The sequence below is a fragment of the Falco punctatus genome, assembly GCF_963210335.1.
Source record: "Falco punctatus genome assembly, chromosome: 3".
NCBI lineage: Eukaryota > Metazoa > Chordata > Aves > Falconiformes > Falconidae > Falco > Falco punctatus.
In genome coordinates, this window is record NC_137582.1 from 98,933,561 (window position 1) to 98,959,099 (window position 25,539).

Here is a 25,539-nt window from a genome sequence, read left to right on the forward strand (position 1 = left end):
AAATTACCTGCCCTACTTAAGTGCAACTGGTAATTTTGCTAGCCGACATGCTTGCAAGTTTTGAAGTTGCTGAAAGTCTTAAATATTTCCTCCTAAATCCCTTCTAAGTTTTCTGTGGCTTTTAAAATTGTTGGTATATGCTTAAGGAAAACAAAGCTGATCTTATAAACTGAAATTCTGTCTGTTCTAATACTTTTAGAAACTTTTGTTTGTTTGTTTGTTTGTTTGTTTTTAAATACAGGCCACAAATAGGCACTTTCCTCAGACGGTGACAGGAGCTTACTTGAGTGGGGTTCGAGAAGCAAGCAAAATTGCAGCATTTTAAGTACCGAAATTTTGTGTTTATAGATATATTTTGAATTGTTTTCTGTGGGTAAAACAATCTTCAAGTTTCCTATTGCTGCCTTTTTCCTAAGTGGTACTTAAATAGTATACGGTACCTGAAGAGAAAATCTTCACCTTCCTTTCCCTCCTCCTGCCCCACCCCCCTCTAAGCCCTGCCGATGCAGCCTGGTGGGGGGTTGCCAGCTAAGGTATCACTAGCAAGAGTGACACTGGCGTCCCCGGCCACAGCTTCACTAGTGGAACTTTTGTTGAGGGTCCTCCTCTGTATGGCTCAAGTCATGCTGTTGTAAACCTTCATTTCAGAAGGTCCAGTTAAGACGAGACTAAGTTAACATACAGCATTAAAAATGCTGGCAGTTAGTAACCGTGACGGGAATTTTCCACTAACTGTGCTTCTCAGGTCGATTACGCTCATAGGAGTTCCAGCTTGCTCCCAAAAGCCTGAATAGCCTAGACAAATTCTAGAATGATTGTAGGAAGGAACTCAACTAGAACTTTTTCCACTTGCAATCAATAACCTTTTCTATAATATTTTTCATATTCTTAGCCTCCACTAAGTGGGCTTTGGAGTATCAAGTTTGTTCCTTTAAATGAGACGGCTGGAACAGTTTACAGTGCAATCATAGAAGGGTTATTGTAGCTAATGAAAACTTGAAAAATTAACTTTTGCATTACTTTTAAAAACTTTGAAATATTGTCTCTGATACTTGTTCAGAGAAGTTCTTGTTACAAGGATAGGCTAAGTTTAGATTTGCTTCGTGCTTCTGATAATGTAGAAACAGGACAGTTTAAAAAGACTATATTTCTATGATTATTTTGAAAACAAACTTCCAAATTCATTTGGGCTGAGTAGAGGAATTGTTTACTGATACGAGTGCACAGACGGGGGGGACTGTAAGTTCCTAACAGCTCATTCAGCTTTTCTATTTAAAAAATAAGTGAAGATGGATGAGGAAAAATCTTAACACTTTTACGAAGGGCTAAAACAAGGTGGCTTGCACTTTGACTTGAAGGTGGTTTTTTTTCTTTTATTATTAAAGTATTATTAAAAAAAACAACACTTGAGGGAGTAATTCAGTAAGGGCTACGCATCTACCCAATAGATTTTCCATGGGGCGGGGAAAAAAATAAAAAACTTTCCAACAGAAATAAGACAGATGCAACCAGGATATGTGTTGTAATACTGTTCCACTAAAATGGTATATAAAAAAAAAAAAAAATCCACCAACTTTTAGATCTCTTCCGCCAGACCTTCCCTGTAACTTTACTGCCTAGACCTTATTATTTCTGGAAGGAAATTAAGCACTTATTTCTGCCCCCCCCCAATTCTCATGCATAGGCTCTTTTTCTTAATCTCATTTAAGAATGACACAGCAACCTTTTTTTGAGTTATATTTCCATAAAGCTGTATCCTTGGAAAATACCAACAAGCAACCTTTAGAAAAATCCTACTGAATAAACGCAACTCTTCTGTTAAAATACCTAATATTTTGTTGTTAGAGTAGCTATATTGTTAAATAACTTTATTTAATCTCTAATTTACAAAGTGAAGATGTTTATATAACTAGATGTTTTTCAGATATATATTCTGTTCTGCTTCTTAAAGCTGAATTATATGGAATAATAGGAAAAGTGTAACTGTTCATAATTTTCCTCTACATAAATGCTAGTATGTACAGTTCTAAAGTATTTCCAAGTATTAAATTGTAATTTAAAGGCTATAAGAAGCAAGACAAAATCCTCTGATGATAAAAGATAATCAGACATCAGATTTTGCTTTTAGTAATCATTTGCACTTTGTTAATTTCATATATTACAGGCCAATTTATAGCATAACTAGAAAGATTAAGAGCTGCATACGTTTGAGTTCAAAGTTTCTTTCCCAGTTTATTGTATATGACAAAATTGTTAGGTGACAAGTTTCTGGAGGTGGGGAAAGAGCTTATTACTACAAGACCAAAACATTCTATTCAATGGCTGCTTCAGCTGACCTTGGTCAAAACTTCAGTCAGCTTAACGACATAACCACATCATGTTTCGGGTCGGGAGTGTCTGGGAAGTTGAGCTCAGCGTCCATCTCTGCAGTCCAAAGTTTGTGTGAACGCACTTGATTTTAGGCACATGCTTCCATTCTGTTAATTTGTACTTGGGGTTTTAACTCCAGCTACAGCTCTGCAGGTAGCTTAATGCTGTATTCTAGAGAAAAAGAGATGGACGTGAGCAAATACTGTCACATTGGGCTTTAGCTGCTGCACACTTCTTAAAGCACTAAAAAAAGGATAACAAATGATAAATTTACCGATGGCCTAGTCTGTTAATTATTTGTATATTATTTTGGTGCCAAGGCACTTAAACTGTTGTGCTGCACTTAAGTTCGAGGAGTAAATAAAGTAAGTATGTTCCATTTTAATTTACGTTCATTTGAAATGTATGAGAACATCAGGCTGGTTCTGAGACTTCATTCTTTAATTAATGTTCCCCAAAAATGTTTTTAATACTTATGTTAAAATTTATTTCAAGCATGTATATGTTTTTTCTTTTGTGTTTTAATTTTTTCCCTGCAAATAAAAATCTGGGGATTGTTTTGAGTAATTTGTTTAAATGTTATCAAAAATATTTGAATGCAGAGCATGATCTGTTACACTTCAACTCTTCTGTGTGACTATGTTAACGGCAGCAGAATAAAACTGGAAAGTATCCACAGGATGCTCGTGTTTGGGGTTTTTGTTGTTTCCTCCCACCCGCCCACCCCTTTAAATTTAAACTAGTGGCTACATTTGATATTGTTTAAGATTTCATTTTTCTATATTCCTACAGCTTGACACTTCAGCTGTACTGCTCTACAGCCTTCCCTGAGCATCAAGTACTGACTTTGCTGGGTTTTGGACAACACCATAATAGTCAGTGTCTTTTGCCTCGAAGGTTTACAAAGCAATTTATGAGCCTCTCTCACATTACTTCCTTATCCAGAAGAAAATGCTAAAATGATAATTGTTTGGAAGTGCTGCCCATGATTTTAAAATAGCCAGAAAAATCACCAAAGAACCACCTAAAGCTTTTCCCTGAGTGACTGTAGTATGAACACCTTGTAGGATCAGGGGCCTGAGAGGTTCCTACTAGCAGAGATCACTATAAGCATGCGCAAGCCTGATTAGCTCCCAAAATAATTTAAATACATTGACAAATTCTGGTAACACCTATGTTGTTCTTCTTCAGTGGGAGATTAGATGTTTACTTAAGTCTGACTGCAGGCAACTTGGCAAAAGAACGAATTCCCACCCCCTTTGAAAGTTTATTTCAACCCATGTGTAGGTCTGAACGGGTGAGAGCGTGACTGTGGGGAAGACTCCCTGCCTTCCCCAGCCCTGCTGCAGTGGATGAGCACTTCAAAGTCTGTATCCCAAGGATGTGCCTCCTTCTCCTACTGCTCACTCCCTGCAGGAAATAGTTTTCATTACACCTGACACTTGCCTTGAAAGACATTAACTTCGTTTTAAGAATAACAATCTTTAAAAGGGGAAGAAGATCCTAATGCTGCAAAGGACAAGTCAGTAGATTTTACCACACGCCCCCAAACAATGACTGTCCTTCACGAAAAGGGTGAGGGCGGGTTTGGGTTTTTTCCTTTTAGCCTAGCTCAGAGAAGTAAAGTAGCAAATCTGCAGCCAAGCGCGGTCCCGTGAACAAGGTCAGGTGAAAAGGCAGGGCAGGTTAGGTAATGCTGCCATCCCTTTATCCCCGGAACCTCTGGAGACCATCTGGTTCAAGCCACTACTCGGAGCAGGGCCAACACGGAGCAGGTTGCTCGGGGCCCTGCCCAGCTGAGTTCTCAACACCCCCAACACCAAGGATTCCACCGCAGCTCTAGGCCCCATTCTGTGCCACTACCCTCCTGGGGAAGTTTGCCTTCCCCTAACCCTAATCCCAACTCCCTTCGTGGCAGCTTGTGCCTGGCACCTGCTCCAGCTGCACCTCGGTGGCCCCACAGACTCGCTCCGGTCTGTCCCTGCCTGCCCCACGCCAGGGAGCAGATGCTGCATTCGCTTTTGTTGACCTTTACGAAGCTCCTGTCAGCCCCTTTCTCCTGCAAGTCAAGGTCCATCTGAATAAACTTTTAGACCTCTAATTTCCAGCTACTCGCTTTAATAAATAGTTCCAAATTGAAAGGCAGGAGACTTCTTTGCAGAAGGAAAATAACGCACTTGCCAGCATTCAAGATGTTTCGGAACTTTTTTCAGCTAGTGAAACAGATTTTACTAAATTTCTCATTGCAAGTTTTCAGACAGCATTCTGGTGCCTTACACATCTTCCCTCCCCCTGTTTCCCCTAAATTAAAAGGAACTAAAATAACAGCAACAACCACTAGAAGTCATTTCAGGAGTTGAAAAGTCCGCTTTAATCTAGTTCAGCCAAAGCTGCTTGATTATAGTCAACTTTCTGATTTGGAAACAGGAATAATTACATCTACCCCAGCGGCCATGAGCCACCCTCTCTGAAACAGCACCAGAGCTGACCAGCCTCACTGGAACCAGCACGCTGGCTGCCGGGGCTGTTATTTGGCCAGGTTAAGCACCGGCCTCCAAAAGGGGTGTTGTCAAGGCCAGCGTGGCATGGCTCATCTAAACCCAGACATTCACACATCTGGCTTTGTCGTGTGCCTTATGACAGGGTAGTGCAGGAAGAACATAAATGCCATAAGCAGCCTGCTCCTGTCTGAAAAGGCTGTTAGTCTAGAGCTCCTGGAGAAAAGCGGGATGGCGCTCCATGCTGTTTCTTCCTCATTTTGTCTTGGTTAGCCGTGTCCGAGCAGCACACTTTAGGAGTTGGGCAGTAACCCGAGGACATGCAACCTCTCTTCACTCAGAACATTTTCTCTTCCCTTTCCCCACCTGGCCCTTCTCCCCTCCTCCCACAGGGCGACACACCAGGCCAAGCTCCCTCCCCCGAACAGCTGTTCGTTAGGGGGGGCATCCAGGTTAGGGTGTGGGATTTTGCAGTCTCAGACCAAAATACTGGATACCAAAACCTCAGCTCAACAGGGGAACCACCACACTGGACTGCAGGAATTATGCTGTAAGCAATCAAACCAAGATGTTAGTACTACAGTTCTAGCATACAGTGGTCACGACATAATCTTAAGCACCTAAAAGGTATACGCCTGAACATTTTATTCAGTTACCTTTTATCCACTTAGCCAGTTTCTGTTTTTTAGGAACATCTCTGATAGAATTTAAAGCCCTGATCAGCTGTGTTTTTAATCCAATAGCATCATGATAAGCAGGACATTTTATTTGCCTTTTAGTATTGTCTTGCAGCCTTTCTCCCAGTTGTAGAAGGAACTGGAATCTTGTATCAGCTGCAGCCAGACTGTTATGGATTATCAGGAGACAGCTCAGACACTGCTTACTCTGTTGAGGGCACTCTGTAGTGAAGAGATCTAAAAGTAATTGAAGGATGCTGAGTTCATTCCCATTCCATCTGCACAATTCCAAAGTGGCAAGTAACGTGTATATACAATCCATAGAAGTACACTACCCTTTAAGTTTTCATTAGGATTTACACTATAAAAAAATGTTTATATTGGGAGTCACTCCTCTTAAAAACACTTCCCGACCTGCATAATTAAAACCAACTGGTATATTTACATTAAAATCACAAGGCAGTTCAAGTATTTGTAGAAAATCCGTCTGAAAATCACACAAGTCTCGACACAATTAACTTTCCCCCTTTAAGTGGTGCGTGGAAACTTCTGATGTTTTTAATTACAAATGAAAAAGTGTTCTTTATGCCAAGTAGTTCAGAGAAAAGCCCCAAAATGAAACAAAACAAAACCAGCCTCCCAGAAGATACAAAATCTTATCCTGGTGCAACAACGTACACTTCAGCAATAGTATCTTTAAAGTAGAGAAGCCTGCTGAATCAGGCTTGAATCGTTTCTACCAGATCAGGTAAAGACAACCACCTTGTTTCTGTATAGATTTTTTTTTTCTGTATATTTAAGCAAATGTTAGATCATCAAAATTTATTTACATTTTTGTGAAAGACATTTATTGAATACAAAAAAACCCCTATTACATTCAGCCTTCTTATAAATGATTACACGCAAAGAAATTCAGAAAGTGTGTGAAGATTAATAGTCTAACTGGCTGAACATTTTCAGAATTTAGATCATTTGTGAACCCTTATTTCTCAACTGTACAATAATACAATTCAAAAAATATGTTTTTGTCATCTTTCCAGCAATACTACAGTCAGAGAGATTCTGTGCTTATGGAATTAATGGCAGCCCACGCTTTGGCAACTATTCATCTTATGATTTTAAGCGTAGGACTCTTCCCGTATTAGCAACAAGGTGTACGGAGGACAGAAACCTAAACAACAGAAAGTTATGCAAAGAGTTCACTTTGATCTGAAAAGCTATGGGCCACAGTTTGAGACTGCAGGCTTAACAGTACCATAGTCCATGTTGAGGCACCAAGGTTCAGGTTCGGAAGAGCTTTCCCTTACAGAAGAGCTTAACCACACATGTCAGCACTGCCCGACTCAGAAGCCCCACTACAGCTTTCCAAACCTATCGAGCCTCCCAGCTGCACATCTTGGATACCAACTTCGGAGACGCTAGACCATCAAGGCAAGACAAAAGTAAAAGATTTTTTGCCAAGTGAACTTTAGAAATTTTCCTGTAGCCTTTGGAGGGATTTTATTTACTGTGTCAAGCCATGGGAACAAATATATCTGTAGTCTTTTGTACAAAGTTAAACACTGAAAAGTTTAAGTATAAAACTGCAGTTTCATTTCTGTACAAGGTAAGATGGAACAAACATCGTAAAACCTCAACCCATTTGTAGTTTCATGAAACTTATGCATACCACTTTTCATCACAGCCTCACTGCTGACATTTCATGTCATAAAATCTAAGATAACAAGATTAAAAAACTGATTTGCACAACAGAAACCTGAAATAACTTTATATACAGAACAGAAAGGCTTTTAAAAGTACAAAAATAACATCTATATGCCAATTAGTTAACCATGCTTTGACAGCTCTCTCTCAGTGCCTACACATGCAAGACAGTAATCTAGATTTAGAGTAATTCTGCATCTGTAGAATGTATCAGAATATAAAAGAGATTAACATGTGACTAACTCTTGGTTATTTTCAGAATGGATATGTATTCAAAATATCTTTATAACCAATACTGCAATATTCCAGTCTCTGCATGTATATGTGTAGATAAGCAGCTTTCATCTTGATTTTAAAGTCACCTGGCAAGCTAGGAATCCACGCTAAAAAGCTACAACAGTCCTAATAATCTAGTTATACAAAGCAATTCAAAATGTACAAAAACTATAAAAAAGGGAACATTTATTGCCATGCACGAAACTTAAGTATGTTCAACTAAAAGCTGCATCAAATGCAGTTTTGTTTAAAAAAAAAAAAAAAAAAAAAAAGACACACAAAGCAATTTACATCAACACTCTTAACATTAGATCAGCAGAATCAGGTCTGACTAAATACCACAAGGGTAATACAACATTCCTTTTGCTGGTGCCTATCAGATCTTCCAATCCATGGGAACATAAAACCAGGAATCTTCATTTCCCACAGTCAAATCAGATCATGAGATCAACTGAAAAGAGAAGTGTGTTAGTTTTCTCCTTTCTCTCAATCCACTTACATACAGCCTCTCCTTTGGCATCACACTACCAAGAAAATACACTCTACTTTTGCTATCACCAAAAAAAATAATCAAGGACATCCCTACAGCAGACAAATTGCTCTCCTGTACCTTTGCTGACAGTGACACATGTATGCACAGCACGAGACATAACTACTTCTAGATAGCCACATATCAACAACTGCAAATGAAGACACAAGTTACTTTATTGACCCCACTAAGTGAACCTCACTTCCCTAGTTCCATTTTTAGTTTTGGGGCAAGCAAAAGTAACGGACCTTGAAAATTTACATGTTACCAACCACAGCCTGGACAATAAATAAACCCTTTGTCATGAATACATTACATCAAGCCTGATCTTCAGTGCAGCAAACTCAAAGGCAACACTATAACTGTGCTACCAGGAGCACACAAAGAGAGCAGCGATCCATCTGTATCCCCTCTCACCTTCTCTCATTGCCAGAGCCTGCAGGTCTGCCGACCTTATACAACCTCCTGCATTATAACCTACGAATGTATGTCAACAGTGCATGAATTATAGTGCACCTTGCAGCCAAGGCTGTAATTTAAAGCAAATGCATAGCTTTCAGAAAGCAAGTATCATCAAAAATTACGATAGCTTTTAGTTCTGCTTACCAAAGGAATCTGTAATAGTAGCGGCATGCTAAGAAAATAGTCTGAAGCGATTATAAAGTCTTTTACCTCTTTGACTGTTTTTTTAATGAAGTCTTTCCTGTCAGATAAATCGTAACTAGGATAGTTTTCATACACCTAAAAAAAAAAAGTAAAAAAAAAACAAAAACAAAACCACAAGCCTCAAATTACTTTCATTCAATGTATTATATGAATAGAAGAAGCTTAAATAAAATTAGGGCAAATATTGGTGTGGTACTTCCAGTATTACAACTGCTGAAATGCCCTCTGTTAATTATGGGAAGTGACAAGCTTATTTTCACCACTTAAATGTATGTGGGTTTTTTACATTTGGTCATTGACTGAACTGGTACTATAATTTCTCACATCAACAAATCAGAATGCCTACCTTGCCATGTCAGGCAAATAATCCCCCAGTCTTTGTCTTGCACGCTCCCTAAGTGGTCAGATACACCTACATGACTGTAGGAAGCTGAACAAGTATCAAATCCCCAAGCTTATTTCTTTCTTTGGTTATAAGTAAAATTGTGATCCTTTCAAGTGACTAATAAAAGAGTCGACATTTGAGTGCTATTGTACAACTATTCTTTGGTTAACTGGCTGGGAGAGGACCAAAGAAACAAAAACCAGATGCCAACACTGACAACCAATGCAGAATATTTTATTTCAGTACACCAAATTTCAGACTTCCAGAATGACTATACACATGACAAAAAGTTTGTAGAGAATATAAACATGCAGTTTTCTTTAAAAATAATTTCTGCTTTAATTTTCTCAAGACAACTTCTTGGAAGTACCAGGAAAACAAACATGTGAGTTAACTGGCTGTAGAAAATATACAGGTAAAAAGTATTGTCTGTGTTTTGGTCACCTTTTCCCACCTTTCCCTTTTCTGGCCACATGCTCCTTTCCTGGCACCCATCCTGCTAATTAATGGATTCCTGGCTGCACTGAGTCAACTCATGAATGCAGCTGAGAACTGTTCATTTTTCCCTAATAGATGAGAGTTGAATGGACTCTTAAGGACAGCAAATGAAGAACGAGAGCAAGGTGAGCAGGACATAGCCCTCCCCTTTTGACAGTAGCAAGCTGCTACGACATCAAAATGCCAAATATTTTCACTTTAATATATGACAGTTGTTTTTGAGGTAATACTCCTGCTTTCCGTGTAGCTCATTTTTCTTTGGAGACTTCACTTCTAATGTTGCAGGTATCAGTGTTGCATATCTTAAAATTAAGGCTCTCCTTGTTAGAGCTCTTAACAAGTAAGTAAAACAATGCCCAATGCCAAACTACTTTGTTCCTGAACTGCAGAGCGGAGTGCAAGCCTCCATTTCTGAAACAACGACAAAAGCCAGTCCACAGGCAACCCACTGCCTAAAAAGAAACTGCAAAACTGTATTTGCTTACCTCCTTGCAGATTTGTTTCATCGTGACCTCCTCCAAATTTGCATTGGCCAACAAGTTCTTGACAGTTTCCTTAAGTTCTTCATCTGTGGGTGGCTTCTTCAGCTTTTTAATTAAAGGTTCATCATCTGAACTATCCTCAGACTCGCTTTCTAAATACAAAGAACAACCTGAACTGTAGTAAAAGATTTTCAATTTGTCTGCTTTCTTCCTCCAAAACAGAAGCCATCAGAACTTCCCCAAACATCTAATGCAGATGTCTGCCCTTAAAATGGACAACCTGCTAGATCACCTATTTCAAAACAAAGTTAATGCTATCAGTACTACATTTATTTATGAATCTGCATCATTGCTGATGAACTATCAGTTTACAAATCAATATGTACTCCAGAAAGTATAAGACACATTAACCTATCAAACTAAAAAAAAAAAAAAAATTACTACAACAATTTAAATTGAGGCATTATGGCCCTAAAAAAGTACTTATTTGCTTTAAAAAGGAGTTTGTATTTTTTATTCCCCCAGCACCACTGTGCATTAGGATCTTGTAATTTTGCAATACTGTGTTATTCAACATGCTACCAGAAACACCATGACAACAAATGAAGAGAGTCATAAAGGAAGTGAAGACGCAAAGGACACTCCTACAATCTTTTGCAGCAGCAAAAAAATTAGACCGAATGACTCCAACATCCACTCAGTTCCTCTGCCGCCAACAAAACAGAATTCAGAGCAGATGTCAAACAGTCTAGATAAGCTTAGAGAAAGACCTACACAACATTTTGATTTTTGTACTGCAAGCATACGCTCAAAACACACAGAAGAAATTATGAATAGATTATAACTTCTACGTAAAATACACGTTATATAGCTATATACACTTACATGTGAAAAAAAGTGTACACACACGCACACAGAGTCAGCCACATCAGCACTGCCAGCAGCCAATTTGAAAATACCGTGAGTTCAGCACAGGCAAGTTTTCCGAGAAATAAGGCTGTGAAACAACTTCAGCCTAACCCTATGCCTAAGATTTTAACCATTCATTTTCTTAATATGGTGACAAGCAGGGTAATTAATCTGATGTCTCTGCTATAGCATACATATGATGATGCTGGCATTAAAGAATGTTTGCAGTATGGTTATATGCTGTATTAGTAACTCATACTACAATTGTGACAGAGACGTGGCTGTTATGTCAGAGTGCCAGAGAACTGAACGCGGGAAAAGACCTCTGGAGACCATCTGGTTTAAACCACTACTCGGAGCAGGGCCAACACGGAGCAGGTTGCTCGGGGCCCTGCCCAGCTGAGTTCTCAACACCCCCAACACCAAGGATTCCACCGCAGCTCCAGGCCCCATTCTGTGCCACTACCCTCCTGGGGAAGTTTGCCTTCCCCTAACCCTAATCCCAACTCCCTTCGTGGCAGCTTGTGCCTGGCACCTGCTCCAGCTGCACCTCGGTGGCCCCACGGACTCGCTCCGGTTTGTCCCTGCCCGCCCCGTGCCAGGGAGCTCAAAGCCGGCCCCAGCCCTCCCGAGGCAGGCTCACAAGTGCGAAACGGGGAGGAGGGGTAACGCTCATGCCCCCCCGCCTGCTGGCTGCACATGTGCTGGAAGAGCCAGAGTGCTGCCTGTGTTCCTCATCACAAGTCACGCTGCTGAAACGCCTTCAGCTTGTTGTCTGCGAGAATCCTCTGCCCCCACCCTGGCCCTTTTCTGCAAAGCTGCTTAGAAAGAAACCACTGTCCCCACCAGCAGTGCTGCAATCTTTTCACAGGTACTAAGAAACTCAATGTATGTAAACCTTTTTACAGACTATATCGTCAGATATGAGAAAGTCATTAGCAACAGGATGGATGTAGAACCTGTATCTATGTTAACAAAAAACACATCAAGCTGCTGAACAGAAGACATACACAGTGGGATACACACTACTGGATCAATTACAAGATTCACATGAAGTCACTATAGAATTTTGGTAATGTTCTTCCAGCAGAAGGGAGAACTAGACTGATACTTCCAGTTTATATGCAAATAAAAAGTATATATATGTACACAACAGAAATTACATAAAATAAACCCAAACTAAGAATTTTTTTTTAATTACTGTTGCAAGGTAGCAAGCCAACAATTCACCAAATTCTGTTTTCTTTCACAAACAGGTGCAAAAAGCTTGCTTTCTACGAAGCATGCCAGTTATGCTACAAGACAACATATGATGAAAAATTTAAAGTATTTACCTTTTCTAGAACTGTTCTGATTTTTTTTAGTAGTGCTGCTATCTGCCTTCTTGACATTTGCACCCTTCACAGCTTTCTTGGTTTTAGAAGTAGTCTTCTTAGATTTTTCTCTTTTGGATGCTTTTCTAGGGGGCTATAAAGAAGAAAAACATAAGATTAAAATATAGTTTCTACCCAAACAATCTGTACCTCTTTTCCACAACGGAAACTATCCTAGGTATCAAATCAAACCCTACACAGAAAAAAAGACAGACTAGATATTGGGAATTTTTATGATAAAGTCATCACAAAATGATACAAGAAATTAAATCAATTATGTTTGAAATCCTGTCTGCCCCAAAACAACACACAGCAAATGATTTTAAGGTGCATATATACATCCAAGAATCAGAACCTTTGCCTTTTATCTTACTGATTAGCTAATGTCAATGCACTAAGAAAGTATGAAAATCTCTTTAAATGCCAGATGTGATCCCTTTTCTTTCAAACCATTCATTCCGTTAACTATCACTGAACCCCCCAACTCTGTGTGTTCCAAGAACTACCAATCGACAACCACCACATAATGACAAACTGCAGACAAATGTTTTTAGCCCTGTGTTTAAAAACAAACAACAATCTTAACTACCTCATCTTCACTTTCTTTTTCTTCTGAAGAGTCATCCTTTTCCTTCTTTTCATCTTCTTCACTACTGGATTCATCTGACAATATCTCTGGGTACTTGGTGCGTTTGGCTTTTCTTGTTGTTCCAGTGCTACTGCGTTCTTTTTTGCCGCCTTTGCTTGGTGTTTTTTTGGACTTTGGCAATGGCTGAGAGGTAAGGATGTGTGAAATACAAGCAGGAATACAAAAGTGAATTTTAAAAATATAAACTCCTTCAAGTCTCATGAAAGAACAAATGTATTTGTTTCTAAGACTTGATAACAAAATCCAGGACTATTTTATGTACTACGCTTAACCCATACCATTTGGCAGTAAGCAGAAATTCATTACAGAAATGCAGCAGAGTAAGATGAAATTCTGGTTCTAAGCTAAGCACCCCCTCTATCCCCTAACCAAACAAACCTTCAAAGGTTGGGGGTTAGGGAAGGGAAGCAAGAAAAAAGAATCCAAAAGGAACCTTTTACCTACCTATGCCCTCCCAACCCATAAAAGCAAGCTTTTCTTCTGGTAACAAATTAGCTGACAACTCTTCTGAAAACTTAAAGGCAGGAACTCTGTCACGTCTTATGCAAAACTGCATTTTGTTGCCACTCAGTACCAATGTCCCTAAATCAGGAGGCAGAGTCCTTGTTTACATCACTTACCAGTGTTTGCTGGGAGAAAAAATAATTTCCTGAGCAACAGTCTAACTATTTAAGTACTGCTTTTAGATTAAAAACTGTCCGATAAGACATTAATAATAAAAGTTCAGTAGTCTTGGCAGCTGAATCAAGTGCACTAGCATACGCTAGTTAAAGCAAGTTTTCCTAGCCTTGCAACAAATCCCATTTTGTGATTCCCAAATGTGATCACATACACTTGACTAATTGTAGTACACCTAGGTAATATATGACAGCTTATTTTCCTGTCCTGTCAGTTTTATTTCCTTGCTCTGACACCTTTTTCTTTTTTATTTCCTGCTCACATACTATGTCTATTCCACTCCATTCACCCACAAAGCAGAAGCCACTTGGGTATTTGGCTATGGACATCTCTTAATGAGCTCCATGTGTTGACCACACACACTTTTGTGCACTAACACCATATAACCAGTACACTTACAGGTAAGCATATAGTTTCTAAGTCCTCACCCCATTATGGATGCCTGCAGGAGTAGAGCTACTCTGTTTTGAGAAGCCATTGCTACTTCAGTAAGTTAGAACAGCAATCACATCACCACTGGTAACAAACAAATAATAAGCAATGGAGACAAACTGCTTTTTTCATCAGAACAGAACTATAAAAGCAAGTATAACAACCCACACCTCACCTTGCCTGAAGATTTTGGGTGCATTAAGAAGTTTAAGATTCTGGTTACCAGCTCACTATTAACTCCTGATCTTTCCAAGTCGAGAACTTCACAGATACTTTTCAACATTGCATTTCTAAATCTGGAGAAAGAAAAAACCAACACCACCCCCCCCCCAAAAGATTCAGTATCACATCCAAAACAATCAGGAAACATTTGACTGCTAGATGCTGCTCTCTGGTTTGTCTGCAACCTGACAATAAACATGAATATGTACACTTAACTACATTTCCAGTCTTAACAATAGTTAAGCAAAGAACCACTACATAAAGCAAAATAAAACAGAATTCCCAAATCCACATACATATATATCCTACTCTACACATATAAGTAAAATCCCCAGAATCTCTCCTCATCTATCACACCAGAAAGAATCAGTCCTGGAAAAAAATTCCAGTGGGTACAAGACTTGAACTCTAAGGAGGAAGGACATTTCCCTTTATTTTCTCTGGTTCCTTATCCCTTTATGGAAGTACCTCTGATGATGACAGAGGGTTAAAAGAAACTCTCATATCCACCCCCTTTACTTCAAAAGGACCTTAAACCAATTGTTCCACTTTATCATTTGTCTCACTGGTATTGAAAAGTCAAATCCTGTGTGGGTATGACATCACAACGCAAGCTTAATGAGATTTTTAAACCAAACCCCCCCTACTTATTCTACTTGTAACCTCCCTTTAAATGCTTATGCTTCCCTCTTCACTCATTTTGTACAATGCTGCCTGAAAAGTAGTCTGTCTGACCACTTTTCATGAGTTTAATAGCTACTTCGGGTAATCAAAAAGTCCAAGGAAACTTATTTTTCATGTTGATTTAAAAAGTCAGTGCAACTGTTTCAAGGTGGCCTACAACTTCTCTAAAGCAGCATTTAATTTCAGACTATCTGTTCAGCTTTTGGGAGTACATGAATACTTGTAAGGTATTCCTGCAGGATCAAAATTCAGTCTTTCGCATTTTAAAAGTCATTAATACTAGAGAGTTAAAACCACTTGCTGGCAAATTTAAAAACTGCACAACACTGAAGTTTCTGTTTAAGACTTTCAAGACCTTGTAGACTGAATTTAGGATTTTATGGTTCTACTACTGCTTTAAGTAAAATTCCTTATGACTTGTTACATGTGGCACTTATCCTTGTATTTTAACTTAGGTTAGAACTAATATATACAAAGAATAAATATCACCTCCCAAATCCTTTCATATTTTTCATGCATTGAAGGTACATCTGCAGGTAATAGCAAACAATGTACCAAGTCTTAAAATGCACTTCAAGTGTGCAATAAACAAGTGCACACAAGTTTTGAGTCAGTAACTTCCAGAGCAAGTAGTTCCGACTTACAAAATGCAAGAGCTCTACTCCACACAACAACCTCAACCTTCATCCTTTTTAGTTTATAACCTAAACAGTAAGATTCTGCAAAATAAATGTTGCCCTTCATTTCGTTCAGTGCTGTTAAAACATGTTGACATGCAAGCATACTGTGTGGCCAGAAATCAACCACATCGAATAAATGAACAACCTCATCAGCAATGTTTCATACATAGCTATGAACAGTGGCAGAACTTCCTACCGCAACACAAGCTCAGTACCTTGATATAAGAGTGACAATGCAACCAGTTTTCAGAATATTTCCTGAAGACTGAAGGGTAACAAAACTAGCAGTTCTTTCATATGGAAAATACGAAAAAACCATGCAAAAATACTTTATTTTGTGACCTTTTGCAGATAAGGGCAATTATTATCCAATTAAAGCAGTGGGAAATGGTCAAAACTCCCACTCTAAGACTGTTTGTCTTTTAGATTCACGTGTATTTGACAAACCCCACTCTAGAAAACTGCACATCAGAAGAAGGAAGATTTCCAAATTCAGATTCTGGAAGCCCTCCCGCTATCAACAAGCTAACACTAAAAAAAAAAAAAAAATTAGAATCAATTGTGCAGAAGTTATTAGTTCTTTCACTTGCTACAATCAGCTGTGCAAATATGCAAGGGCAATTTAAAACCCTTTCAGTCCAAAGCCAAACTGCAGGAGCTTTTCCTGTTAATAGCAAAGCAGCTTATGTATGGAGACAGTAAAAAAAAAAAAAGAAAAAAGAAAAAAAGATTTGTTAAGACTAGTTACTAGGGCAATTCTAGCAATAAGGCTGTATTTCTAATATACAATAAGCAGAAATGGCCTTGATTCTGAAGAAGGAAGGTTTTGAGGCACAGAAGGATGTAAGCTCACACCATGAATAGAGCACAATGTATTCACAACACTATGCTTGTCCTGGGAAAACAATGTTTTCCTCCCACTTGGCAGAAGAATCTGCTAGATAGCATGCAATAGTTAAAGCCAGGACTGTACGAATTGTCAATAAAATGTTCGCATTTTAGCTCTTTTTAATACATTTCAAGTCTTCTTAAGAGACCAGTTTATGTGATTAACGCGAGTCCAGAAACAGATCATAGAGCTCTAGGAAATAGCCACTCAGCTTAAAGTTTAAATTTAACCTGAAATAAAATTTTGGAGATAAAAAGGTGTGTATAGCATGAGTCCAGCTATGTTAAGTAGCAATAGAGATCATTACTTTTTTAACATTTCTTCCTTCTTTTTGTATTGGTCACTTCCTTTTTCAAATGGGAACCCGCTGAACTGACCCACATTCTTCTTTAGGGAAGCAACCTAGAACAGAACACACAATTACTTTCCATTGCAAGTAGGTTTGAAAGGTTTAATCCAATTACATTTGTTAACATTTCATACAAGAAAAAACCTATTCTAGCATTTTGTTAACAGAAAGCTAAACTTTACAGCCTTTAAGTTAAAACCTACACGGATTATGCCTTTATTTATCTCATGACAGCCAAACTACAATTAAATTCTCGCAATCTTGATACTTTTAATTCCTCTTAATAACTTACTAGGTAAAATCACCTGCCATTTCAAACTCGTTCAGAATGTACCACATGATTATTTACAGGTTTACACAACTAAGATCATATGAAGCCTGCTGCATGCTTTATACAGTGGAATTTGTTATAGTAAATTTTACTTTTACTATATAATCTGCTGAAGTAGCTTTGATTTTCTTGCTTTTCTAAAATCTTACATAGGATCACGACTGTACTTTTGAACCTTTTATTTAAGCATGACCATTTTTTGCATTTACATACCACCCAATTTAAAACTACCATTATAGCTGCAGCCTAAACAGGGTTGAACTCTCATTGCAACAGGCCTTATAATAGGAAATTGCTCCCATCAAGATCCCAGATATATTAAATTATTTGTTTTCACTCCATCTCCCTTTACCAAAAAAAAGTTAAAAATCATCCCCAAATTCTTCATTCTTCTGAGATCTTTTTAACACTATCAATAATAATTTGAACTCCCTTTCAGTAGTTCTACAAATTTTGTTCCTGGTGTTTCTCCATTAGTTTATAATTTTACCAAAGCTAAGCCCCTTTTCCGAAGAGAATTATCTTTGTTCAGCACCTAGAGAAAATTTGCAGATAGTATTGGTATGTTTTATTAAAAATGTTAATTTCAATCCAAAGCACATACAGAATGTGCACACAAGACAACATCTGACCTTCACTATATTAAACAGCATTCTGAATTCCCAACAATTCTGATTAAATATAGTTCTGGATAAAACCATACCAATATATTTCCAAGCAAATAACATTCTCATATCTTTGGATTCAAACCACTGGGATGCTGCAGCAATCCAGCTGGACTTTCCAATAAGTCTATGTCCAAAAGACTAAATGTGGGAGGGCAGAGCAAGGACAGGTGGAATTACAACCAATTAAGTGGTGTGGGAGGAAAGGGTAGGAGCTGTATCTAACAGAAGTTGCGTCTAATTAGATGATTTAGGAGTATTAAGTACCAATTTACAATTACCTCATTTGCACATAATTATGAAACTGCAAATAGTTGTGTGCCTATTAGTTAATTAGATTATTTATTACTGGTTACTGAATTAATTATTAATAACAGTATCATTGTGAGTTTCTTTATAGGGTGTTGCATAACCAATAAACAACACAGTGTCTTAAAACAGTTATGTCTCAGATCTGCAATCTAAAGTGGGAAAGACACTGAGGTAATGATACCCTGGTACCTCTACCCAAAGATGGTAGAAAAGCGTTACTGGTTTCATGAAGGGTAAATAGATGCAGTTTCACAACTTCCATGGTAAAGCCAGTTATATCAGAAACTTACATAGTTCTGTCACTGTACCTTTTCTATCAAACAATTAAATACTGCAGGAAAATCCAGAAGTTTGCAAAATTCTGTATGCACCAACACAAAAATTCTCTGGTCTGGTTTATTGCCATACTGAATAAATAGCGTAATTCACAGAAGTAGGTTTTAATGAATATACACTGTTCTCTTTTCTGAATACTCAAGGCAACAGGTCTTTCTTTGCCATTTAAACAAGCGCTGCACTTGCAGCAGTAGTCTGAGATCCTACAGCTAGTATGGACGTGTATAGCACTATCCAGTTCCTAGTTTCTGTGCTAGCTGTTCTAAGGTTCCAAAATACAGAGATTAAAAACAAATTCCTATTTATATGGTAAGTGTACTGAAATAGTAAAAGTTAATCTGCCTTATTTTCTCCACATCTATTTTATTTCTATTAACAAGGAAACTTGTCATATTTACCGTGAAATTTACGACACAATTAATGATACATGAAAAGCTCTCCAAGAAATAAAATATAATAGCAAATCTTTAAGTTTTATCCTTAAATACAAAAGCGTATCAGTTTTTAGTAACATTTTAATAGTCTTAAGACATATGCGACAAAAATAGTTATTAAGATTTTACATATAACGTAGTTTTACTTTCTACTAGGTGCAAACTAGAGGAGAAAATTACTTGGTAAGCAGCAACGTATTAAAACCCACTAACAGGTTTCAAACATAAAAGAAATAGAAGTACTAAGAAAAAGCCATGTTGAACAGAGTAACTACATGGAGTATTTTGACTATAATCCACACTAGCAGCTTTTAGCATATGAACCATAAATTATTTTGAACTCATCCTCATAAGGTCAACCACCCATCTCTCCACTAAAAATAACTAACTCGCTCTATAAAGCAGACTCACAATTCAGTACACCTTTCAATAAGATCTTTAGGGAAGAGTAGTTTACAGGAGTTAGAAAAATTATGGGCTTGCTTAACTGGTCCTGCAGTATTTGTTTTCTAAGCAGTTTGCAATAAATGACACTTAAGTAGATCCACATGTGCAAATGTAAAAAACTATACTACAAACATTTTCACTGTGCATGAGAACTAACAGATATACAAGACTGATTTTACGTTCTTACAGTGCCTGGCCTGTTGTAGAGGAGTTTGTGCAGGTTCCTAAGTTCGTCTGTCTTCTTTTTACTCAGAAAGAATTGTATCCTTTCAATCTCACAGAGTTTTTGTCCTTTTCCTGAAACAGTTAAAATCAATTATGCTATTCATCACATTCATATTTACCTATGTGTTTATAACTTCAAACATAGACTGGTTTTTAAAAAAGCAAAAAAAAGTTTTAGAATAGCATCAGACATTATAGTAGGTCAAACATTAATCAGGCCTTTCCCTATCAATTAGGCACCCTCACAGTCTCTTTATCTTTCTTACTTGATACTACCTAGACCAGGGTACAAGGACTTGGCATTTCTTTTTATTCTAGCTGCTCCTGCCTTTGTTAATGGTGGCTACTAAAGATCCTATTCTAGATAAGTTTAAACACGTAACTTTTATGGTTTAAATTCTGCTACAGAATAAAAAAGGTTTTCATATAATTATAATAGGCTTATTATTTTAAAACGGATCATGACTCTTAATTTGTTGTAGGTGAGACCTAACTTAATAATTTGAATATTTTAAGAGGTTTCATTATAATTCCCAACACTCACAATTCTTACAAGAGAGGACAAACTTACCTGGTGTAATTGTAAAAGGTTCCTTTTGCAACGAGGACACTTGCATGGTCAGTCGGTCAACCTTCTTCTTCTCCCTTTTTCCTTCAACAATGAGACTCTTTTCTGCAAGAGACAGCTTCCTTAAGCACAATATTCTTCATAACGTGAGCAGATTTGACTGTAGGGACAGGCAATACAACACTGAATCTTTGAAAAGGCAAACCGAAAATGGATTGCGGTATAGCCAGGTGCTTTCAAACCTTTAGCTAGTAAGTCAATGGGATTCTATGGAGCTGTATATACATAATTAGAGGAGTCTCTAGTTCTTGACCACAATCCTGTACCCAACTTAACCTTGAAAGGCTGGACATTTCCTAAAGAGAACTTCACCCCATGATGGAGACTGCAGCACCAGGGATTTTCAGAAACCCATCCTTCTCTTCCTTCACTGCCTTTCTGAGGTACAGAACTGGCACTGATTGCCCAGTCTCCTTGGATGCTGCAGCCCCTACATGCACAGCCCCAGTTTAGCTCTCCCGGGGAGTCTACTACCACCACATGGGCAAAAGGAGAGTCCAACATGCCAGCACACACTCTCCCTTCCCACTACCGGACCAGAGGACCCACACACATCAGCAGGAGAGGCAGAAGCACAAGCTACATCTCACAAGGCTACACAATGTGGTACTCTGCAGGGCACAATATGAGTGCCACAGGCTACAAGAATAATATTCCCAGTAATTTTGGTACTGCTTAGTAATGTATACATTTAGATTTTTTTAATGTATACATATCATTACTTCAATGACACCATGTCAGGAGAAAACCCCAAAGCTTTTACCTAAACATTTCATACTGAAATACTTGACCTCACATCAAACTACCCTTAGCACTAAACAGATGGGCTATCCTGGCTGTAACATCTGAAAGCAGCTTCAAAATCTGTAACAACCAAAACTCTGTATCTTTCTGCTGAAAACAGAGTAAAATATGCTGGTGCATAGACAAGAAACAGTTGCTTCTAAAAATCTAATTGATTACTCTATTGTTTCCCAAACAGCATAATCCCTCCTCCTTCTGCCACGTTTCCTGAAAACAAACTTCAGCTCTTCTAAGAATCCAAGACCATCAGTGACTTAGTTTTCACTGTACCGTATTGCAGCTCTATTTCCATGGATGCTTTTATTTGCCAAACAGGTACCTAAGAATTTCATGATGGAAATTAACATATTTGCATAGTAGTTCCTTCATCACATCTTGTATTCCTCGACTACCCTCTTCAATTACATGCAACACAAAACCTGCCTTTCTTGCTTGTCCTATGACAGCACCATGATCATTATTGACAAAATTAGTCAAATGGAGTATTTCCCCTCCAATATAATTAAATTTTGATACCCAGTAGATTAATTCACAGTAGTTAAGCAAAGACATCTGTATTGTCTCCACAATATTCTACAAAGATTTTTTAAGCTTCTCTTTTGCAACATGGATCACTTCAGAGTGTTACTGACAATAAAGGATTCTTTTTTGGATATGCATTTTTATACAAATAATTTTGATAAAGGACGCTACCTCTTATAGTCGTCCAGAAGTTCATACAACAACAAAAATCTCTAGGATGCTGGCAATTCCTTCAATTTCCTGAGGAACATCAGCATTGCTGTTTCTAGTGTTGCCTGTTAAGAGTCTACTGGGAAGTGAGTTATGACCCACAAGATAGATGTACCACAAAATCTCCTAAACGGTAATTGTATAATTAGCCAGAGACTGCATTCAGTAAGTCTGGCATTTCTTAAAGGACAAGTTATTCAGTGGAAAAACAAGTACCCTTTTCTTCTTCTTCCTCTTCCTCCTCTTCTTCTTCTTCCTCTTCATCGCTTTCCTCAGCTTTGTTTTCAGTTTCAGGTTGTTTCTCATCTGCTTTTTCAGATGACATTGTATCTTCTTTTGATGAAGCAACAGAAGACATGCTATACGGTTCTGTAAAAAGCAGTCAGGGAAACCATCGTCAATATAGCATTATACAAGAAAAATACAGGAATCTTGTTTCTTAAAAAGGTATCTACTTGTATGACAGAAGTAATGTCACAGTGCTTGTTTAGTGATTGATCACATTCTTTAAGAGGATAAAGTATTCTGCATACTCCCATTACATAAAATTTTTCAGGAGCAGTTGCCATCCATTCTGCAACTAGCCTAGTTAAGAACAGTTTAAAAGGTTATAAATTCTTTCCACACAAGCCTTCCAAGCTTACCTTGTAAAGCATTCAGAAACACCCACTCAAAGCAGCTAATGCTGTTATCTATTAAGGACTGTAAAGTTTTAAGACATCACAATTTTAGAGCACCATATTACAAACTGAACAGTTACGGTTCAGATCATGGTTAGCTATACATTAAAGTTTCCTAATAAGTTAGAAAAGCTACCTATTTAGATGGGAAATGGGAACAGGAAAATAAAAAATAAAAGTTACAAGCAATTTGGAAAAAATTAACAGTGCTTTCAGAATGCAAGTAACTGCAACACCTATGGTCTTGAAAACCCTTTTTGGTTTTAATCTGCAGATCTACAATGAAAAAGACTATGTGCTTCATACTTGTTATATTTAAGAGGAGTATTTCTTAGCATTTGAAGTGGCTTAAATGTTAACTTTAAAATTAAAGTATCTCCCTTTGGCAAGTATTGTTAGATAGACATTCTCTGACAGTAGGAGAATAAAGGCAGATAACCCTATCTGTTCATTTTACAAACATTCTAGCTTTCAACATACTTCACTGTTTACAGATCTGGAACAGCATGCAGCACCGGTTGTATAAGCCCTTGTGGAAAAAATATCACATGATCAACCATTTTCTTTTTCTGATATAAAAGCCAATACTATGTGCAAGAGGTCAGACTCTGTAAACAATTAAATCAACTGCTTATAAGCAGGTGCCAGAGAACAGCAGCACTCCAAATGACAGAAAACATGATCTATTACTAGTTTAAAGACAGTTTACCAGTCCTCTGCTAAATCACTAGCAGAAAAAAACCAAACATAAAAACCTCTTCCAGGGTATTACTACCAGCATTTCATTTGATGCTGAAAAGTAATTCGACTTCTATAGTATTACTCTCTTAAGTTTTACTTGTCCGCACAAGTGAAAAAGCAAGCAAAGTACTACAAGTTGCTTTTCCTTTCCCTTTCAATGGGAGCAGAAGGGGAACAGGAAAGCTAGAGACTTTTTAGCAACCAGGTCTGTGAGGACGACTTGCTTATGGAAAAAGGGTTCGGCTGGGGGTATTTTCGGCCGGGGGAGGTTATCTTGCAAGCCGCCCCGAGAAGGATTCTCGCGCACAACTGCACCTCCCACCCTCGTCCAGGACTTTCCAGACGCGGACTCGCCACCTGTCCCTTCCCGACCTGCGAGCAGGAGACCGGGGACAGCGGCGCCGACGATGTGCAGCGCCCGGACGGGCGGGCGGCCGCGCAGGGCGGCGAGGGCAGCGGCGAGCGCCATCCGCTGCCCGAGCCAGGCGGCAGCCAGACCGTCCCGCCCCCTGCCGCCGCCGGGCCGCAGGCCAGCACGGAGCGCCCGGGAACACCTCAGGCGGAAAGCGCTCCGGAGGCCCGGGAGGGAGGCGGCCCCGGCGGCTCGGTGACAAGCCGGCGCCCGGCGGCCCCGCGGCGGGACAGGAGCCCGGCGACGCAGCGGCCCCCTCTCGTTGCCCCTCATTGGGCCGCTCGGCCCGGCCCAGCCGCGGCGTGGAGGGGGAGAGGCGGGAGCGCGCTCTCGGGCGCCGTTACGGCCATGGCGGCAGGACCCACCTCAGCTCGAGCCCCGGCTTCTGGCTCCTTCCTCGGGGCGCGGCTGCGGCAGCAACGGCGGCTGGGGGCGGCGGTTACCGGAGAAGGGAGAAGGTGGAGGAAGGCAGCGGGCCCGGGCACACAGCACCACACACACGCCCCCGAGGCGCGCGTCCCGCGGCCGGTCACTCTCTCCCCTCTCTCTCCCCGCCGGAATCAACAAGGTTTTCAAAATGGCGGGTTCTCGGACGGGGAGAAGGAAGCGGGAAGGCGGCGGCCAATCAGCGGCCGCCGGGGGGGCCGGGTGCGCGCGCAGGGAGGGCCGCTGTGGCGGGGCGTGTGGATGTGCGTAGCGTCCGCCCGCCCGCCCGCGGTGACGTCATCCTGCGCGCGCTGCCCCGAGGGCCGCGCACTCCGCTGAGGAGAGGAGCGGGGCAGGGCGGGCGCCGTGAGGCGGGGCCCGGTGCGCCGCCTTGGCGGCATCTGTCCCTCCTGCGGGTGCTGCTTCAAAGCGCCCTTTCCCTCCTGTGCAGCCCCGGCGGTCCTGCCTCCTTCCTCCCCGTGCGGCGGGGAAGGGCTCGGCGGCTCCTGTAACGGCCGCGTCTCTATCCCGGCTGTGGGTGCCGGAGAAGCGCAGGGTGCGGCCGTGGTGCTGATAGGCTGAGGGGATGCGGCCAACGGAAGGAACCGGCCGCTGGAGTAGGAGCTGGAGCTGAGGAGTGAGGCTTCCCTCTTACCTCTGAGAATTGGGGGGTCACGGGCGGACCCCAAAAGAGGAGAGGCCCTCTCCCGCTCCCTGTGCTGTGCCCTGCCAGGGTTTAAGACACACTCTTCAAACCAGAGGGGAGGCCTGGCTGGGCTTAACATGCCTTCAGTGGGAGCCAGCAGTACTCAAAAAATAGGTTGGAGATAGAAGTAGCCCGAACTTGCCGGTACTGATGACTGTCTCGAAGCCACTGGCAGTAGCTTTTTGGCTTGTGTGTATAGCTATAGGTAGGTGGCTTTTTGGGAGGAAGTAGGTAAAGGAGTAAGAAAAGTAAGGAAATGAGAAAAATTTTAGTATGTGGATTGTTAATCTTAGGCATGTGTAAAGCGTGGTCATGTAGAATTGGTAATAAAACTAGGAAATACATGTAACACGACTACTACAAAATAATACTTTATGGAATATCATAATAAGGAAATACTACCATTCATAGACTGTGTACAAAAGTAAAGTCTGGGGACTGTATGTTAATCACCACCCAATTTAGACAACAGGGATGCAGATTCTGTTTTTGAAAGTTTTTAAAGCTGGTGCAACCATAGATGGTGGTGGTCTTAAAAGGGAAAATGTAAATTATTTACCAGCAATACATAATTAGATAAGCCTGAAGTTAGCACACGATAAGAAGACAAAAATATCTCATCATTAAGCAGTGGGCTACAACAAGTAGCACAAGACAGATGTCTGAAGACAACAGGATACTTCCTATAAGATGAATAGGTTTGAATTAGT

The 25,539-nt window shown here is 39.8% G+C and overlaps 2 protein-coding genes across 5 annotated transcripts in view; one reads left to right on the plus strand and one right to left on the minus strand.

Annotated features, from left to right (window-relative positions):
* KDM1B (lysine demethylase 1B) overlaps positions 1-3,051 on the plus strand; it is a 28,208-nt gene extending 25,157 nt beyond the window's left edge. For both annotated transcript variants that reach the window (XM_080379760.1, XM_080379759.1), the window contains one exon: positions 242-3,051. In XM_080379760.1, coding sequence (XP_080235886.1) covers positions 242-325 — 84 coding nt within the window. In that variant the 3' untranslated portion in view covers positions 326-3,051. The remainder of the gene's footprint in view (positions 1-241) is intronic.
* DEK (DEK proto-oncogene) lies at positions 1,506-24,316 on the minus strand. 3 transcript variants are annotated; one of them, XM_080379775.1, is made up of 11 exons: positions 24,063-24,316; positions 22,081-22,233; positions 20,272-20,373; positions 19,663-19,772; positions 16,909-17,003; positions 14,302-14,422; positions 12,957-13,139; positions 12,329-12,461; positions 10,089-10,237; positions 8,727-8,795; positions 1,506-2,541 (listed from the first exon to the last, which is right to left on the minus strand). In XM_080379775.1, exons 2-11 carry the CDS (start codon positions 22,220-22,222, stop codon positions 2,500-2,502), a joined length of 1,146 nt encoding a protein of 381 aa, XP_080235901.1. In that variant the 5' UTR covers positions 22,223-22,233; positions 24,063-24,316; the 3' UTR covers positions 1,506-2,499. The 3 variants fall into 3 exon arrangements, with proteins under 3 accessions (XP_080235901.1, XP_080235903.1, XP_080235902.1); XM_080379776.1 differs by lacking the exon at positions 1,506-2,541 and adding an exon at positions 7,787-7,976 and having other exon boundaries at positions 24,063-24,313; XM_080379777.1 differs by lacking the exons at positions 22,081-22,233; positions 24,063-24,316 and adding an exon at positions 21,826-21,865.
* Positions 24,317-25,539: the final 1,223 nt, after the last annotated feature.